The 19,220-nt window shown below is 44.1% G+C and overlaps 6 protein-coding genes across 6 annotated transcripts in view; 1 reads left to right on the plus strand and 5 right to left on the minus strand.

Moving 5' to 3' along the window:
- Window positions 1-414: 414 nt before the first annotated feature.
- Window positions 415-2,163, minus strand: FIESC28_01034 (uncharacterized protein; the record flags this gene model as incomplete). Its single annotated transcript, XM_031155185.1, has 2 exons — window positions 415-725; window positions 801-2,163. 2 exons carry the CDS (start codon window positions 2,161-2,163, stop codon window positions 415-417), a joined length of 1,674 nt encoding a protein of 557 aa, XP_031020734.1.
- Window positions 2,164-5,767: 3,604 nt separating this feature from the next.
- Window positions 5,768-6,308, minus strand: FIESC28_01035 (uncharacterized protein; the record flags this gene model as incomplete). Its single annotated transcript, XM_031155186.1, has 3 exons — window positions 5,768-5,795; window positions 5,847-6,186; window positions 6,242-6,308. 3 exons carry the CDS (start codon window positions 6,306-6,308, stop codon window positions 5,768-5,770), a joined length of 435 nt encoding a protein of 144 aa, XP_031020735.1.
- Window positions 6,309-7,611: 1,303 nt separating this feature from the next.
- Window positions 7,612-11,154, minus strand: FIESC28_01036 (uncharacterized protein; the record flags this gene model as incomplete). The annotated part of the gene is made up of 5 exons (XM_031155187.1): window positions 7,612-10,104; window positions 10,218-10,607; window positions 10,663-10,725; window positions 10,772-11,021; window positions 11,072-11,154. 5 exons carry the CDS (start codon window positions 11,152-11,154, stop codon window positions 7,612-7,614), a joined length of 3,279 nt encoding a protein of 1,092 aa, XP_031020736.1.
- A 937-nt stretch (window positions 11,155-12,091) lies between these two features.
- On the plus strand, window positions 12,092-13,984 carry FIESC28_01037 (uncharacterized protein; the record flags this gene model as incomplete). Its single annotated transcript, XM_031155188.1, has 1 exon — window positions 12,092-13,984. The coding sequence occupies one exon, from the start codon at window positions 12,092-12,094 to the stop codon at window positions 13,982-13,984; it is 1,893 nt and encodes a 630-aa protein (XP_031020737.1).
- Window positions 13,985-14,004: 20 nt separating this feature from the next.
- Window positions 14,005-15,571, minus strand: FIESC28_01038 (uncharacterized protein; the record flags this gene model as incomplete). The annotated part of the gene is made up of 3 exons (XM_031155189.1): window positions 14,005-14,980; window positions 15,032-15,479; window positions 15,526-15,571. 3 exons carry the CDS (start codon window positions 15,569-15,571, stop codon window positions 14,005-14,007), a joined length of 1,470 nt encoding a protein of 489 aa, XP_031020738.1.
- A 440-nt stretch (window positions 15,572-16,011) lies between these two features.
- The window catches only part of FIESC28_01039 (uncharacterized protein), a gene marked incomplete at both ends in the record, with an annotated part of 28,092 nt that continues 24,883 nt past the window's right edge, over window positions 16,012-19,220 (minus strand). Inside the window, 7 exons of the mRNA XM_031155190.1 lie at window positions 16,012-16,322; window positions 16,369-16,822; window positions 16,867-17,268; window positions 17,319-17,470; window positions 17,708-18,148; window positions 18,194-18,711; window positions 19,184-19,206. Of these exons, the coding sequence (XP_031020739.1) occupies window positions 16,012-16,322; window positions 16,369-16,822; window positions 16,867-17,268; window positions 17,319-17,470; window positions 17,708-18,148; window positions 18,194-18,711; window positions 19,184-19,206 (2,301 nt within the window). The remainder of the gene's footprint in view (window positions 16,323-16,368; window positions 16,823-16,866; window positions 17,269-17,318; window positions 17,471-17,707; window positions 18,149-18,193; window positions 18,712-19,183; window positions 19,207-19,220) is intronic.

The raw sequence follows: 19,220 nt of genomic DNA on the forward strand, positions 1-19,220 counted from the left end.
CAGCTTGAAATCTCTACATTACTCGACGAGGCATACCTTGCCTTGGGCAGTGGGTGACTGTAACTGTGCTTGTTTGTTAGAATCATAAGTACTTTTATTTCGCTTGGGTGATTCTGGTTAATCACTTTTAGAGGCTGGCGGGAATGGGGGCGATTAGACCCTATTCTTGGGGGAGCACAGGAAGGGACGGGAATATAAAGTCATGAAGGTCTTTTTTGTAATGAGTGGTGGACCATCACGGACCTGTTGCTTGAGCAACACTATTCTGAATGGCGCACCATGAAAACCAATCGTCGAACTAGCTAAGAGAAGAGGGATCAAGGCCGAGGAGCGATACGATTATTAGTTGGAGAGGTGATGATGTAAATCAAAAAGGGGACTAGCGTATAGCATTGAAGTCCTTCACCCTATGTTTCATTTCCTATCCATCGTTGAGTGCAGCGTGTGTCGCTTGACGAATGAGATGCTGAAAAGGGCCATTGCAGCCCAGCAAACCGTCATCAACCATACAATCCTGAAGGATTCCATAAACGCTGCCATAACACCATGCCACCAACCTTCTGGGAGGTGCTTTAGCTCTTCTAGCCCACCTAGAATACGTTGGATCTCCTCAGGTCCGCCCGATCTGTCTCCAAAAATGTCCCATAGCATCTCTTTCAGATTGCTTTGATAGGCTGTAGATGCCATTGTTATACCAAGCGTACCACCTACACTCCTAGCCAAAACTGCAATGGATGTTAGTGACATGAAGGTCGACCGTCCGTCCGGCCGGCAGTGGATGACGATGGGTCGGTACTTACAGATAGCTGATGTGACAAGTGCTTGCTGCGAGTGTTCGACTGCAGCAAGGCATGAAACAGTGGCCGTGGTCAGCACAGTGCTGAAACCTCCACCAACAAAGAACAAAGCGAGAGGGGTCATGTATTTCGGACTGTTCTCGTCTTGGAAAGTAAATAGGATAGTACCGACAATCAAGACTAAGGCACCCAATACTCCAAAGGGCCGGTATTTTCCGGTCCATGCCATCAAGTATCCCGTCCCAAGAGCACTGATCGACCCACCCAGTGGCGATGGCAGAAACTTAAGGCCAGCGGTTGTGGTAGAGTCGCCGAGTACTTGAAGGTAGAGGGGCACGTAGAATGTGGTGGCCATAAGAAGCATGGAGATGAAGAGACTGGCGCTGCAAGCAGCGAGGACTGTGCGATCCCGGAGAAGGGCCACGGGTATAATAGGTTGTTTCGCTTTCCCCTCCCACCAGATAAAGCCGGCAAAGCAAAGCATTGAAAGGGGGATAGTGGTAAGCGGTAGAGGATGTAACCATGGTACCGTGTTACCGCCCGTGTTTAGACCGAGAAGTAGCAGTATCAAGAATGAACACGTAAAGAAGGCGCCGAGGAAGTCAATTCGTGCAAGGTATGACTTGTCGGACTGCTTGGGCGGTACTTTGACCAGTACCCCTATAATCGGGATGAGTAGTAATGAAGGTGGTACTTGTATCAGGAATGCGAGCCTCCAACCGGTAACCGTGCGGTCTTGGAATAATCCGCCGACGACAGCTCCAAGCATGGCACCGGCGCCATACCACAAGTTTGCAATGCCTTGCATAATACCTCGCTTGCGCAGTGGTGTGAGATCGGAGGTCAGGAATGTAGCAATGCTAATCAGTCCACCTCCACCAACTCCCGCAATAATACGGCCGATAATCATGGAAGAATGATTTGTAGACAGGCCACAAACCAAGTTTCCTGTAGCAAACAAAAGGTTACTAAGTATAAGGCCAAGCCGTCGTCCGAATATATCCGTCAGTCGACCAGCGATAGGTTGGGTGGCTGCATTCGAGATGAGGTAAGCTGTGGCTAGCCACGAGAGCAGGCTTAGCGAGTTGAATTCGCTAGCAATAGGAGCCGAGAGAGTCGCAATAATTGTCGAATCTAATGCTCCCAGAAAGATGCCAAACCATGCAGTGGCCATGATAAGTATCAATCGTCTAAGAGGCGGTTCTTCGATGACGATAGTCCTCTCTTCATCTTGCTGTTTTGCGAAAAAGTCGCCGCTTGTACATGTCGGGTGCGAGTCCGAGTCTGAGTCGTTCAGCAGCGGTGTGGTCTCGGTAGGGAGGTTAGAAGGACGGACTTCCTCTATTTCCGCTTGAACACGTGCCATGATGTTCTTCTGTGTCGCTCTGAAGCTAAATCGCTTGATCGGATCAAAAGTGTACCACCGCTATTATAGTTGGTATGCGTAAGGATTGTAATGTGATGGTATGGGCAGATGAGCTTTTATAGCACCAATTCATCCCGACAGATATCGAGATTCGTTTAAAAATTAAGTGGTGTCACGGGAAATTTGGGTGACGACCATGATTGTTGACTGAGTACATACATGTCTCACAGCACAACCTTTGCGTAATCTTCGTTCAGTGACTAGAGGCATCAGTGGGGTAGATGGGGTCCGAAGTACCAGTTGTGGCGTGCGTGGGCAAGAGCACAAATTATTTAATAGCTCATCGAGATCCGCGTTCAGCGCTGAAGAGGATCTTTTCTCCGAGCGGGAGCTGGACAATGACTGGGCTGAGCTGAGCTGAAATATTGACATGTTAACCTGGTTGCCTGAAGGGTGTTACGAAAAGTGTTATTTAAAGCTGATCCTAGCGCAAACTGCGCCCCTTACCTCGTTAACCTGAGATTGTATAACTTGATTGGCCTTAAACCCCTGCTATGTCGCCGATCGCGGTTCTCGCCAAGTACTTTGCGAGCCGCTGTGGATACTCCAGCCGCTGTGGATACGGTGACTGGGCCCAGGACTCTTTCTTCCCGCCCTTCCAACTCCCGTAAGTGGGTAATACTGAACAAAAGTGCCGAATGTCTTGTAACATCATATCGTTGGATAAGGGTGTGGAGGAAGAAATAGGTAGGGAGGGCTCGTGGTCTCAACTAGATAGATGTACAGATCTACAGGCCAGCCTGTTATAATCTAACAAGTAGATTAGTTACCCTATATACAGCCCTACATTTTTTACTAATTATATTATTAGGATATTTAATAAATAATTAGTACTAAACCTTAATAATTAATATTAATCTAATATAATTAATACTAATCTACTAAAATTAGTACTAATTTTAAAATAACTGTATTAGTTAAAATATATAATAAGCAAGTATTGTAGTTAAGTAAGTATTATACTTTTCCCCCCTATATTATTACCTATACCTAATTAATTAGTTCTTAACTATAAATTATATTATAATCTTTAATTAAGGCTAAAACCCTTCTTATACTTTAAGTACTTTAAAATAATCTAGAATTAAGTACTTAATATACTATAAAGATATATAATATCTCTAAATATAGATTATATTACTATAATAGTAGTATTTAATTATAAAGTAATTCTACTTTAAATTTATAAAGATTATTTAATTTAAAAGAATAAATAATAGTTTAATTTATCTTTAACTTAGATTTATAAGGATTTCCCTTATAACTATATTTTATAAAAGAAATAGCTAATTCTTTACTTACTAATTGTAATATATTACCTATTAGTAAGTACTAAGCTTATAACTTTATAAAATAATAACTAAAACTAAAGATATATATCTTTTATAGATATAACTATTAAAAAGCTAAATATAAAGATCTAACTATTATTTATAACTAGTTTAGGCTTATATAGAATATAATTATAAAGTATAATATTTAACTAGGTAATATTTAGAACTTTAATAAGATTAGCTTTATAATAGGCCTTATATAGTTTAGAATAGCTATTATAAGTATAGAAAGGTAAAAAAATTAAAATTAATTTAGCTTAGAAACTATAAATAGATTACTATAATTTTAGTAATTAATATAAAAGGTTAATTAATTCTATTATTTATTATTAGTTTAGGTTAATATTACCTTATAAATTAGTACTAAGAATATAACTTTCTTAGTAATTAGGTTATTATAATAAGTTAAAATAAATAGATAAATAATAAGCTAAGTCTTAAGTAGCTAAAGTACTTTAATTAATTAATAGTAAAGAGATTAGTTAGTTTTTATTACCTTTTAATCCTTAATAGTTATAAAAGTTACTACTTAGTTAACTTTAAGAGATATTATTAAGATTATAAGATTATTATACTTTATATACCTACTTATATATTTTACTTACTTTAACCTTTTAATATTAAGTATTTTCTAGTACTAAAGAATATATATAGTTAAGAAATAAAGTATTTAATTAAATACTTTATAACTTATATTTTAAAGACTAAGTTCTTTTTTACTTTTTATACTACTTTTTAAACTACCTTTACTAAAAGTAATATCTAAGGGGCTTTTAAAGAAGCTAGATTTTATTTTCTTAACCTAAAAACTATTATATTAAAGCTTAATATATAGCTATAGACTTTAATACCTTTTAAGAAAGTAACTAACCCTTCCTTTCCTTAGACTTTAAAGATCTTAAGAATAATAATAAAGACCTAATCTTAGTTTAAATACTTTATTAAGTAAATTAAATAGTATTATAGTAGCTTACTAAAGTTAATTATTAAGGCTTTATACTATCTTTTTAAGAAAGCTAAAGTAGTAATATATAAGGTAACTTTACTAGTAGTAAAAAATAAAGAACTTTAATAAGTAAATAAGATACTAAGCTAGTACTATAAATAGAAAAAGACTAAATTATAAAAGAGAAGGGTAATAACTATAAAAAAAGTATTATAAGTAATTAATTAAATAAATATTAATATATAAGTAGTAGTTAAATTATTAAAAAGTAGTAAATAAAAGAGGTTAATTAAACTAAGTATTTAATACTATAGTATATATAGTAAAACTAAGTATAATATAAAGATCTATAAGGTAGTTCTAGAGGTATCTAGAGAATAGTATAGTAAGTAATTTTAATTAATTAGATAAATTATAGAAATCTTATTATATAGATAATAAAGGATATATAGAAAAGTGTAATACTTACTTAACTGTAATACTTGCTTATTATGCATATTATACTTAAACTAAAGTAAGAAAGTTTATTTAGTACTACTTAAGATTACTTTCTTCTTTATTCTCTTTATCTTTAAGTTATAAGTAAACCTTTAATTCTTTTAAATAAAAAGTTATATCTAGGTATAATTCTAGAAAATAAGCTCTATATTTAGTTATAATTATTAGAAGAATGTGGTTTTCTATCAGTGGATAATTAACGTGAAGGACCTTGTAGAGACATGGCGCCAACGCCGACCAGAGGCCGGAGTTCACTATGCTAAGGTTCTCCTGGTCATCTGGGTCAAGATGATCCGAAATACTGAGGAGCACCTCCCGGGGTACTCTCTCTAGTGATGATATAGATATTAGTTAGAAAGTGAAGTTTGTGACTGGAGGATGTCGCGATATTGGAGCTAACAATGGAGGGTTGCCCGCTTTATACCCACCCCATAATAAAATCAACGCTTATCGCTTCCTGGATTTAGCCTTTATGCTAATCGGTTCACACATCTGAATACTTCAATGGTAATTGGTCAGCACGACGGTGCGTGCCTTTGATCTGTTGGGCAGCTATCCTCCCAATCTGAATAATGGATTGACTTTGTTATTATGGTTCCATCAACGGGTCCCAAATACATAGTATCATGTAGTATCTGCTTGATATGGCGTAGTTTTGTATGTCTATTACTATGTACATTGAAGTAACTCAGCTTATAGTATATGGTCCAAATCCATTGATGATATTCTTATCTGACCCCCACGCTCCTCTCCAATCTCGTTGGGATCAGACCTCATAATACGGTGTCCTGTTTCTGGTTAGGATTGTTAGCCTGGATTTTGAGCTGTGACATGACAAGATGAACTTACAACCCCTGCACTTGAAGGACTTGATGTTACCCCACTTGTAACGCTCGAGGGAGGCGCAGGCCCTGTTGGTAGGACCATTGCTGTCCTGGTATCTACCGCCGCAGTTGGGCGAATCATAAACGATACAGTTTCCAGCTTCCTGGATCATGGAACGAACGTCGAATCCACCATTGCAGCCGCGGTTGCTGGTGCCGCCGTTTAGGTACTCGGTGCACTTGGTGTTGGCATTACCTCCGCTGAAGTTGATGCAGGCTTCGTTGTTGCCAGCACCAGAGATGATGCGGTAAGTGCTTTGTCTGTTGGCTTTGCAATTGCCCACATTGTTGTAGGCGGTGACTGTGTCCAGTGTCAGTTCGTCACATGTGGTAAGCTTTCTGAGCATGAGACATACCTTGCCAGGCCTGAGTACCAGTGGCCAAAGTGGCCAGGACAACGGCGGTGATAGATGTGAAATGCATTTTGAATGTTGAGAAGAGAGTATGATAGATAGTGAACTGATGTCTGGATGCTGAAAAGAATATTTGACTTGGAAATGGCCCCCAATTTATAGCTTTACGAAGACCTCTATGACGTTCAACTATGTGAAACTGTTGACTTTTCATAAAGGTTACCGTATACTAAACTGCTGAATCCCCACTTACAGTAACCTAGACTGGCCGCATCCGTGACTTCACCGCCGAAGTTGTGGATTTTACCCATAAATACTCGTGCAAATTACCCATTGTAAACTAAGCGAGTCTACCTCGCCGCACAAGCATTCCGAACCTTCCTTATCATTATTAGCCCAGAATCCTTCAGCCATCATAATTGCCCTAATGATTTAAGCCAAGGAATCCTTCGGAAAATATCCTTCCGAACCCCAGTTCCACCTCCACATACCCTTACTGCTTAGAGAAAAATCTCCGTACAGAAGATCTAGATTCATCGTTGGCATTTTCCGAGAACCTATTCAGCCAATTAAAAACCCCAAACTAAGAACGTTGCGCTGTCATCGGTTATGTATTCTGGCTGATATGTCATTTTCTTTCTCTTCGTATACGAGCCTCACGATAGTGGCGACTAGAGAAGGAGCTCGTCGGTCCCGAAAAACAAGAACCAGCTTATAGAAGATATCCACTTTTATTAGTTGTGCAAACTACAAGCAGAAACTATAATTAATAAGAAACTAAGTCACTGTTACATAAAAATGAAAGGCTATTTTTGCAGAGCAGGCCATCGCAAGTCTGAGGCGCCTGCCCTTCCACAAGTTTATCGATATACAAAGAGCCATCAGTAGCCAAGAGGCCTTGCTATACACGGAACATCTCATCCCAGTATCAGCAGAACAGCGATATTATGAAGAAAATGCTTTGAAACCGTGCATGCTATTCTAGCGATTACCAAGAGCTTATCAGATGTTAGCTTCCCACAATAGATACCGTCGGGCTTATATCTTGTTATTGACCATATTCACTGATCCTCTGCGAGTTTGCTATCGAGACCACCAAGGACACTTGGGATAGAGGCTCTATTTGGGGGTTGCTAGTGGCATTCTTGGAGATGAGATGCCCGCAATACGGATAGCACATGACTTTTATTCAGCTGAATAACCAGTGGACAATGATATTTATCTTCCACTATGCACTTTATCCTCAATAAGCTACAAACCAAGGTCGTGATGATTGATCTCAAATGCAGCCTCACGCTACAATTATCACAGAAACATTTAGCAGGCGAGGATTGGAAATTCAAATGCTCCCTGCACAATTGCTGACTATTATGCTATCGATCACCCCAGGTCTCCCTCTCCTGCTTTCTAATCTTCTTAATAAACCAGCGGGCTATGTAACTTAGGCATACATCGTCCGCATAATCAAGAGCATCTTCCTTATGACAGTCTTCAAGACATAGACTTGCTCCATTCTCCAGAAGTAAATCAATGACGTCACATTGGTTCCTATCGACAGCAAACATCAAAGCGGTCTGCCCTCGATTATCTTGACTATCGACATTGGCATTGTTGTTGATAAGTAGGTCAGCAATCAACGAACTTTTCTCAAATACCGCAACTAATAAAGCCGTCTCACCACCTAAATTCCTCGCATTGATATCAATTCTTTCGTGCTGGAGAAGTGTTTTGATATTATCCACCTCATCATACTCTACCGCCACCATCATTGGGGTATGTCCAAATAATCCAGTCATAGAATTCACGTCTAGCGGACTGTTAGACATAGGGGCTAATAGGTCTCTTAGGATGAAAGGGACTGAGAGAGTAGCTGCGTTATGAAGAACAGATGATATTCTGTTATACACCGTAGCATATCGGGGGTTTAGTCTTGAACGGAAATTGCTTATGGCATGTTTGACGACCGACTCTCCTTCATTATCGGAAGTCTGGACGGCGTGATGCATCCAGGACTCCCGAGAGTATGTGTAGAGAGCAAACGAAGGGAAAAATGACAAAAGTACAACATGCATTACGTGACAGGCGGCCAGTTCATCTGCTATTTGCCAATCCTTGTATTCGCATGAAACGATGGCTTCTCGATGATCATCTGTCCAAAAGTCGAAGGCGTCTGTGAATTCAGCAAGATAATCTCGCCAGTCCTGACGGGCCGAGGTCTCCAGCTCAACAAATTCGTGACGCACATCAAAATCACTGAGGCTAAATTGTTCGGATCGATCATAATCTGGCAATTCCTCGGGACCTTTACTCTCCATAATCAGACAGATGATTGATGGATCGAAAGTATCAACCCATTTCTGAAGGAGGGTTGACAAACGAGTTTCTGTCAGCCACCACAGGCATGTGTTGAGCAGCAAGCCGTGCCCGCCTGCTATCACCCTTTGGTGTGTATTCTGCTTCGGATCAAGAATTTGAAAGCCATCCTTTATCAGGAAGTCCTTAACTGATTGGTGGATGAGAAGGACCTTTTCATCCTTTCCCTTAACTTCTGCTAGTCCCCCAGACAGTGTTCTGATCAGTTGCTCCATCATTCGGTCAGTATCATCCTGCAACGAATCAGGAATTTCCGAGATGGAGGAACACGTTGATTCCTTAACGTTGATGTTGAGAGCATAACGAAACACTCGTAGGGGGAGACTCTGCTGTGCGAAGCAGAGCCATTGGAAGAGTTGGAGAGACATTTCGAATGTATCTCTCGACAGCCGTCGAAGGATGCCCGCATAGATTTCTGAGATTTGCTTGGGGGTACTGCGAATTGCTTCTTCAACACCCAAGCCACACATATGTAGTCTAATAGCTTTCGCCGTCACAAGGTTTGCCCATAGAAAGTTGCCAGATGCGGATTTGACTATCTCCGTCTGAAGGTTACTCCTCCGATTTTCATCTTGAATTGCCCGCTCCAACTCTTGTTGCACGTACTGCTCAATAGCCCGTTCATTTTCCTGGCCAACGTCGATATGAGGATCGTTCTCAATGAGGGCCAGATGTGGATAGTGTCGACAAGCGAAGCATATGCTCAGCTTATGCGGTTTGGTGCGCATTTTTTGTTCGACCTCTCGAAGGCTTTGTACCAGATCCTCTATCTGTTGAGTGTCGTTTTCATCTTCTCCAACACGGCATTCGTCAAGGGCGTCGACGAAAATACGGATGTCAACATGTTCAAGAACTGCTGCAAGTGATTCCTCAAAAAGTCGCGCTAGGTATGGTGCTGCCCATCTCGAATCTTGGGAACCTTGGGAACCTTTCGGTGCGTATGTATCGAGTTCCTTACAGAAAGGCCGCATTAGACGGGGGCACCTCACAAGAAGCTGCCGCAGAAGCCCCCTCAAAAGGCCCTCCGTTGTATGCTGGAGACGCCTTCCTTGGTTGTGAAAAAAGAACGACAAGATCTGGGTTGACGTCTCGCCACCCAGTTCTCGGTCTTTCTTCATAGCGTTTTTAATAAGAGTGCTTTTTCCACTTCCTGGGTTCCCAAGAATCCAGAAAACGCCATGCCCTTCCCCGTGCCAGTTTTGAAATACAGGAAGTTCAAGCATCCATTGGCAGGTCGTTTCGTCTACTTCGCGGATCCGACCTGGTTCATAATTGATCCCACTAAAATACAACACCTCGAGGCATTTATCGTGTCGTTGTTTGGCAGCTGCCCTCAGATTGAGCGCCGCTTTGCTTCGAAACTCTTTAAGTCTCGAAGTCAACTCTCGAAACCCTTCGGTCTGTGGAGAATTGAATTTGTGGAGCATGTTATGTCTGACATCGAGGCCGACTGTATCGACGCCTTGAAGGCAAGCAGACTGCTTCTCGACAACCTAGGTTCAGCTTAGTCAGTAAGGGATATTACAAAGGGACGTAAACAACAACATCTTGCAAAAGTTTGCATATCAAAGAAGTAGAGTAGATATCAGGTCAGGGTTCTACTTACAATCCCATGACCATCTCTATCTAGTTCGCTGGCGTAAGATGGTGGCAGCCTTTTTATATAGGAAGAGACGTATGTGTGACGTGTCTCGTAGAAACACACTACGCCAATTTTGTAATCTTCGTTGTGAATCAATAGCGCAAAATCCTTGACCAGGTCATCAAGAGGGCTCGGGACGTCTATTGTTCCTGGTCTAAGATACGCCATGAGTTCTCGATTGTATTCGTAAGAGGCATCGGACGCGGCGTTTACGCGAAGATCGGCAACAAAGTACCCGGTTGTCCAACTACCCCCAAACGGAGTCCCGAGGAAAGCTACACCGGCGACACAGTCCAAAATCTCGAGGTTATCGCTGCAGTGTGGAAGGAATCTTTCGGTCGCCCGAACAAGAGCCTGGTTCTCACTTAGTTCTCAGGTCTCTAGTGATGTAGATAAATTGAGATTGTACCTTCGCCAATAACAGACCACTGAAGCAAGAAGCAACAAAGATCAGCGGAATGCCTTTTCGTTTCTACTGATGTCAGCATAATTTCGCGTTCATTCAAAAGACACCTTACAAACTCCTCACGGTCCCTTGCTATGCGTCTGAGGAGAGTATCCGCATGGCCAAGAAGTCTTTCCCGAGAGGCTGTTTTGTCATAGTTGCCATTCCAGTCATATGTCAAGACGCGGGCGTCGGGCATTGCAGCAGGTAGCATGTGGTCATCGCTCAGCCAATTGACATCCCCGGATGACGGATCGACTTCGCGGGCCCAAGCAATCCAAGTCTTTGGTGACTGGGCGTCTAGGCCATGCATACAGATGATACTGGAGAAGTAAGGTGATTGGTAACACCTATGTTGAATGGGACGACTTACTCCACTGTCTTCTTCTCTGTTGACTCACGATCAGTAGGTTCTGGGTGAACCTGAAAAAGCCCAAACCGCCTGGGCTGGGTCATAATTGCGTGCAATAATTGTCTCTCAACGTTGGAATCAGTCTCATTACGAGTTGGGGGAGCGAAGATAGACAAAAGGTTGGGTTGTCGGGACCTAAACAGGTAAGATGAAAATAAAGCTTTGCGGCTGTGAATTGGGCCTCGTTGCCCAGCGGCAAAACTGCCTTGGCATCACGGTCTGAGATCCTCATTGTCTCTCAAAGTGCTTGGTCGTGGGTCAACCTGCATGATCTGAGAGTGGGTAATGGTGGCGCTGCTCATTTTACAGCCCGAACACTACTACCCGCTAGGCACTCTTGCGGAACAGATCAAGCAGGCTGTGTCCTAAGCAGTCATTATAATACTACATAACATATAAACCCCCCTTAGTGTGAGTCTTAAGATGGAGATGTTTTCGGGTAGCACCATCGGAACATACCCTAAACAACCTCCATACTAGAACGGACCGGGCCCCTGTTGTTCCGAGGTACAAGGGTATTGGTGATTTCGTAAATACAAACCAATGAACATCGGTCCGCGATCTGCCAGCCGCACACATGCATAAGCTGAGCGCTTCCGTTCCGCATTGATGCCTAAATTTCGATGTGATACTCCGCACAATTATGATTGATTCGATGCCTGAACAAGTATCAAGTTTCATCTGCCATTTCACTATACTGGCACAAATGCGAGTGCCATTTGCCGATTCTTGCCCCCCATTGGCACACAGACAACTAAGCAGACGTCTTGGACTACCTTTGGTTGGCCCGTTGTAGTTCGAGAGTACAGCGCATCTGTGGCTGTGCAAAGGTTTTCTTTGTTTCTCATCGTTATTTCGGTCAAGATTTATGGCTATAGGTCCTCGAGGGAACTCGATACTTTGATCTCATTCTCTCCACTCCACTGTCACAGCAGTAACAAGATTTGACATTGAGTCAGATCCGCACAATACGAAAAAAAAATGACGACTAAACCCATGAAGCTTTACGGTCGGTATACACCATTGTCCACTAGTGAAATTCGCCTTGTTCGACTTAGCACCGACCTCACCCACATCATAGCTGGACAACTTGAAGTGGCAAAATTGGATGATGCACCTCCGTACTATGCAATAAGTCATGCTTGGACCCAGGATCAAAGTCCGGCAGTAGTACAAGATGGGGACGGATTTAGCTTGAGCAAGAGCCTCTCAACATGTCTTAAACGACTCCAGCAGCTCAGTCACCAAAACAATCCTTTTAGCCCCCCACTTCGGCATATTTGGATTGACAACATTTGTATCAACCAGACAGATACGGTTGAAAAATCATCTCAAGTAGCCATGATGAAGAGGATCTATAGCCAGTCGCTAAGAACAATAATTTGGCTGGGTGAACCGGAGTCTGCGCTAAGTGCTGGCGCATGGCAGCTCATTTCCAAGATCTATAATGTCTTCAGACAGGAAAACCCAGAAGCAAAGGTCATAGCCGACATACCTCTCCGGATCTACAATCAGGAACGTCATCTCGATCTGGGTTTGCCACCATTGGACGATCTCCGTTGGAGATACCTTAAGCGCCTCATGAGTTTAAGGTGGTTCTCTAGAATCTGGGTTATCCAAGAGGTCGTTTTATCGAGCCAAGACCCGCTTGTTCTACATGGCAAGCAAATCCATGCGTGGGAGCCTCTAGGTTGGGCGGCTGCTTGGTTACGGAGATCTGGGTATATGCGTCTTCCTCAATTACCGGAAGAGTTGCGGAATGTGGACACTATTTCCAACCTTCGAAGGGTGACAACGTCCTGGCCTCTGGCTGCTTTGATATCGATTACACAAATAAAGTTCCAAGCAACCGATCAAAGAGACAAGATATATGGGCTTCTAGGATTGGCAGCGGAGTGCCATGGTACGATGGGACTCCCGGAAGAGCTAAAGGCTGACTATAGCCTGGAAGTGACCGACCTGTACCAAAGGGTAGCACGCTTCTTGATGGAACAGAGCCAATCACTTGCAATGTTGACTCGCGCAAAGGGCCTCCCAGGCACGGAAACAAGAGAGAACCGTCAACATGATTTGGCGTTACCTTCTTGGTGCCCAGATTGGAGTGACTTTCACAGTTACAATCTCGGAATCTCTACAAGTTTATCCTGGATTCACTACCCAAAGGGTGCGTCGCCTGCGGTTCTCGGTTTCCCGCACCAATACAAGGCGTCAGGTGACTCGAAGTTGGAATGGGCGAGCGGGGAGAATTCGCCAGAGGACAAATCAATATTGGAGATTGATGGCTTCAAGGCCGACCGGGTACACGGCGTCCACCGGCTGGACATCAATCGTCCCAAAGACGGCGAAGAAACAGATGACCACGGAAGAAAGATGGTCCCGGCCTTGGAACTCGCGATGTCGCTTGTCAAACCTCACAGTATACTGCCATGGGCTATAAGCTTCATCCAAAGTACTACCGCAAACCAACATCAACTGAATGGACAAGACGCTAGTCAGGGTTTCGCTGACGGTGCGGCTTGGCTATACGAGTTCTTCGAGAAATCAGAGAATATACCTCCAGCTGTGAATATGCAAAAGGAGATGATGGCCGAGCTTCAGAAGAACGCTATCAATGGCACATCAGAGCGTTATGAGGCTCTTGTTAGGAACTTCTGCTTTGATCGTGCGTTCGTTACTACGTCGGGAGGGCGGACGGGAATAGCTCCTTCGAACACAGAAGTAGGCGATGCCATACTGGTCCTACCTGGGGGAGGTGTGCCATACATAGCAAGACCTCTTGGTGGTTACTGGTCATTTGTTGGGGAGTCGTTCATTGACGGACTTATGGAAGGTCAAGCGCTTCACCTCGAAAAAAGGGTTTTCAACTTTAGGTGATAGGGACCTAGAGATATATTTTACTGCTTGAACACATTGATCTTAACAGACTTAACCTGCGTCCAATCACCCAACGCATCAATTCCATTCTCCCTCCCAAACCCACTCTGCTTAATCCCTCCAAAAGGCGCATTCGCACTGATACTTCCCCAAGTATTAACAGTTACCATACCCGCCTCAATCTGATCCGACACCCTAACAGCACGGCTAATATCATTTGTAAACAAAGCCGCCGCCAAACCATACTCATTATCATTTGCCAAGGCGATAACCTCGTCTTCGGTCTTGAACTTGGCGATGCTGGCAACTGGACCGAAGACTTCTTCGCGCATGATTGTGTCGTTGGGTGAGACGTTGATGAAAGCTGTGTTGGGGACAAAGTTTCCTTGTTCCTCGGATGCGCCATGAAGAACCTCTGTTCCTTCCTTCTTAGCTTTGGCGATATACTCCATGATTCGTTCCTTTTGCGTAGAGCTGATGATAGGGCCCTTGGCGGTCTCAGGCAAAAGGGGATCGCCGGCAACGGCATCCTTTGTCCTCGCTGTGAACTCAGAAATGAACTTATCGTAGATGTCCTCCTGGACATAAATTCTACTACCAGCGGCGCAGATCTGTCCATTATGCAAAGTAATTCCCGCCGTTGCAAAAGCAAGCGCATTCTCAAAGTTGCAGTCATTAAAGACAATACTGGGTCCTTTACCACCCAATTCAAGAGTTACGCGCTTGAGATTGGACTTTGCCGCGCTAATGAGGATTCGACGACCGACAGCAAGGCTGCCTGTAAAGGAGAGCTTGCGAACTTGGGGGTGGTCAGCAAGGGCTTGACCTGCGACATGACCTAAGCCGGGAAGGACGGAGACGACACCGGCGGGGAAACCGGCTTCAAGGATAAGCTGGGCCAGCTTTTGGCCGTAGAGGGGGGTTAGTTCGGGAGTTTTGAGGATGAGGACGTTTCCGACTGCTAGAGCAGGGGCTAGCTTCCATGCCGTGATCATGCTGCCATTTTGTTAGTGACATTTGAGAGATGAGTTGGGATGGGAATCTTACAGGGGAGTGTTCCATGGAACAACAGCAGCACAAACACCGATAGGTTCGCGCTTAGTATACGCCAATCCCTGATCAAAATCCATAGCCTGCCCATCGATTTTATCCGCCCAGCCGGCAAAATAGCGAATAGTCTCAACAGCCTGCACGACACAGAAACCAAGAGACATATTGAACAGCATACCGCCATCAACAGCCTCTAGAGAAGCGAAATCTTGCGCATCACGCTCAATCAGGTCAGCCAGTTTGTTTACCAACCTTCGTCGCTCTCCATGGCTGGTCTTCCATGTCTTGAGAGCTTCCTGAGCTGCGGATACAGCGGCGTCAACGTCGGCGGGTTGAGCGGCTGAGACTTCGCCTAGAGGGGTGTTGGTTGTGGGGTTAAGGGTTGTGAGGGTCTCGGAAGATGTTGAGGGGATGAACTTGTTGTTGATGAAAAGACCAGTTGGGACTATTTTGTCAGTAGATGTTGGTTTAGAGTATAGTGCTGGACATACCTTGGATCTTGCGGTCGCCCGCGCCAGTGATAGTAATGTCAGCCATTTTTACAAAAAGCAAGAGAAGATAGCAGTAGTATGACGGATTCCGAGAAATAATTTGAGAAATAATCATACGATTTATATACCTACCAACATATCCTGTGGATCTCGGAATGGATTCGGAAACATATAAGCATCCCTTCCGGAACCGCAAAGCCGCCGGCCCACGGCAATCCCTGCTCCACAACTCCACGGTTCGGACAAATAAGACACAAACACCTACCAAACTGACCCGCGCTTCCCGCAGTTACAAGGGTATTTGCTGACCTTGATTGTCTCGCCGTGCTTAGCGAAACTCCATGTTGAAGCGAATTTGCGTTTCACTGTGTTTATGCTTATACAGTACGCAACAACCGTTTGCTTACGTGCTCGTCAAAGACTCCACTCGCTCATTCTCGTGAAAAAAGGCCATTACGTGAGAATTCACCAAGTACTGATTACTATCTAGCTCCTGGACATTACCTTCTCTACCTCCTCAATTACATTCCATCCATAAAAGAAATCTCGAACAGGCTTTGTAAAATTCATCGCTGAAGCAGGAAATATTCCATCACCATAAATGTCTTCTGCGCGTTGTCGCAAGATACTGGCTAGTCCAGGTTGGGCGTCTGATAAGAGTTGGGTGGCGTGGATCCGACGTTTGAGAATCTTATCATACAGCCCCAGACGCTCGGCGACGTCGGCGGGGTTGGTGGTGTTTCTGAAGAGTGCTCCGAGGGCTGCCGCTTCTTCAATCGCCAAGACCGCGCCTTGAGCTGTGATATTTTAGTGCTGAGAATAGGTCAGACGAAACCCGCTTACCATGAGTAGGTTGAATAGGATGTGCAGCATCCCCAATAATGACTCCCCGTCCCCTCGTATACGTCTCCAAAGGATCCCGTCTAAAGACCTTATGCACACTCACACTCTCCGCCAACCTAAACATCTCAGGTAGAACAGGATTGTACCGTTCGACCATAGCAGCAATGTCCTCAACATCAGTGTCATTATTCCACTCATGCGCATTTTCATTCTCTGGTTTAGTCGGGTGTCGAAGTGCGACGTTGAGCATGGTTCCATCTCGGCATGGGTATGTTACTACAAATGTGCCACAAGAGAGGTCGAACGGGACCCAGAAGCCTGGTGCCTCTTCGAAGATTGGGGCTAGTGTGGGATTCTGCATGACGGATGACATGGGAATTAGACACCGGTAGAATGAGGAGAGGGTGTCTTCGAGAGGTCCGGCGTCTTGGGCAATTTCGTTGATGAGTTGGGTCTGTCGTTGTCAGTATGTCACCACTCTTCATTCAAGCAACTTACGTGAACTCCATCAGCAATGACGATAAGATCCTTTTTAAAAACCTCGCCACTTTCAATCCTGATGCTGCCCGCCCCACAATCAACACTCTTCACCTTAACCCCATTCCGAATCTTCACGGGTGGCCCTTCACCCTCATCGCCAATAGCCATATTCTTTAACGCCGAATGCAAATCGATCCTATGATAGAACATGAACGGTGCACCGTAATCATCTTGAATCCCACTGAAATCTTCAACGATTTGGGGTTTAAGAGAGTGAGGGTCTACCATGCGCATCTGTTTACTATCTACTCCCTTGGCTTTCTTCGCGTCAAAGTCGAGTGACTGAAGAACACGCATTCCGTTCGGTGTAATCGTTATAGCTGCGCCAATTTCATTCTGAAAGTTGCTTCGTTCAAAGATCTAGATTTGTCAGGCTTAATTCTTGTTTTGTGAAAACTCTGTGTGCTTACCTCAACCTCAGCTCCCGCCCGACGAAGCGCGACGGCGGTGCTCAAACCACCTATCCCAGCACCGATGATACCGACCTTCAACGTCATGTTTGATGAGTTGCCAAGGAATTTGAACAGATGGCAGACGGGGTGCGCTGTTTTATGAAATTCTGCTACGCCTTAGGGTAAGCAGTAAGCGCTATTTTTAGGATCTGCAAATGACCCCGCGCTAAGGTGATAAGCCGGCTTTTATCGCTATCTAAGCTATTCCCCGCTGATTGGTCGCCTCAATCACGATTGTAGTCACTCAATTTTAGCTCAGCTTAGTTCCACATTATCTTGTGAGTACCAGTATATAAGCGACAGAGTTTAATCTTCTGTTATCTGGACATGTAAGCCATATTAGTTACCCATCGCTCTATGATAACTGAAGAACCCTTCCTGTGTAACCTCATCAGGTTGTTCCAGAAACTCAATCATGTACCGACTCCAATCAGGCCCAGGCTGGTAAACGTACTGAGTCTTACAGAACTCCCAATAGTCAGGCCACCACCCACTATAATGCCAATTGACGATTGACACGATCGTTGAAGGATTCTCCGGGTCAACGAGGATATTACTGCAATGAAGTTCGGCGTGGGTGAAAACAATGGCCGCATCGTCAGGAACCATCGCACGGTAAGGATCGGGGAGTTCTTCAGGCTTCATTCCTGGCCAATGGATCTCTGCACCTGTTCGAACTGTAATGGACCACCAGTCGTGGAAGTCTTTGACAGAGGCGAAAGGGCCAGGTCGAGGATTTTTCGAGTTGTCGATGGCTTCATCATAGAGAGGACCTTTATTGATTTGCCCTTCTTACCGTTAGTATGCCCTTCATGGAGTACCTTTCTGCTTACCAATGAAATGGTCGTTTGGGTCTTGAGATAGCTTTCGTAGATTATCGAACACAGCTCGAAGGGCCTTCCAGAAGCCAGTCTTTTCATCATCCGTCATAGATGGCCATCGTTTCTCGACGGTAACACCCTTGACCAACTCCATATAGAGAAGGACGTAGCCATCCTCAGTCGTCCACCCATATATATCAGGGACTGGAACTTCTGGGAGGAAATGGTTCAGCGCCCATAGGCACTGGCCTTCAGCAACTTGGACTCTTTCTTTCCCATACTTGGCTAGAAGTCCCAAACACTCGAAGATGACAGGGGAGGGGTTGTCCTTCTTATGGTCACCCTCCGAGTGTTGGCGAGAACTTTCTGCCCGCACCTCTGACAGAGTCGGGAGAGGTTGTCCGTTATTTCGAAAGAAGAATGAGGACTTGCGAAAGCTCGCATTTGGGCCTGAGGGAAGAGACGACAAAGAGATAATGCGTTTTGAATCTGCTGACATTCTGGAGTATCGAGAAGCTGAGATGTTAAAGCTGGAATATGAGAGCGAGCAATGGTCAATAATATTGATGTGTTGTCAAAATGCGTGATTTCTCCATTATGCTGTTGGTTGAACACAAGTCGTCGTAACCAAGCGTAAACAAGGCGACCAACAGCGTTAAAATGCCAGTTGGTTGGTTGCTGGTAGTGGGGAAACATAAACGTTTATGTGGTTCTACATTTTCTGTCCGATGGTGACATCAGTCAGCCAATAATAGCACTCACCGTGATAATCAAATGGAGGCAGGAGCTTTAAGGTCAAATAACAAATGAGGATTTGCTAAATCGCAACAAAGATAAAAGCCCGCTACGAATGACTAATGGTATCGACACTGCTGACTGCACGTACTTGGTTAAAATAAATGTAAGTTTCACTATAGATACGGTTGCAATGTAGAATAGTGTTAACTCATATGAGAAATGAACTAATACCTCAATCTTGTGATAGGAAACTATAGTACATACATAGAGAAAAGGCTAAGGGCAGACTGTGAAAGCTAAC

The sequence above is a fragment of the Fusarium coffeatum genome (assembly GCF_003316985.1).
Source record: "Fusarium coffeatum strain FIESC_28 chromosome Unknown BRIP53273_contig_29, whole genome shotgun sequence".
Taxonomy (NCBI): domain Eukaryota; kingdom Fungi; phylum Ascomycota; class Sordariomycetes; order Hypocreales; family Nectriaceae; genus Fusarium; species Fusarium coffeatum.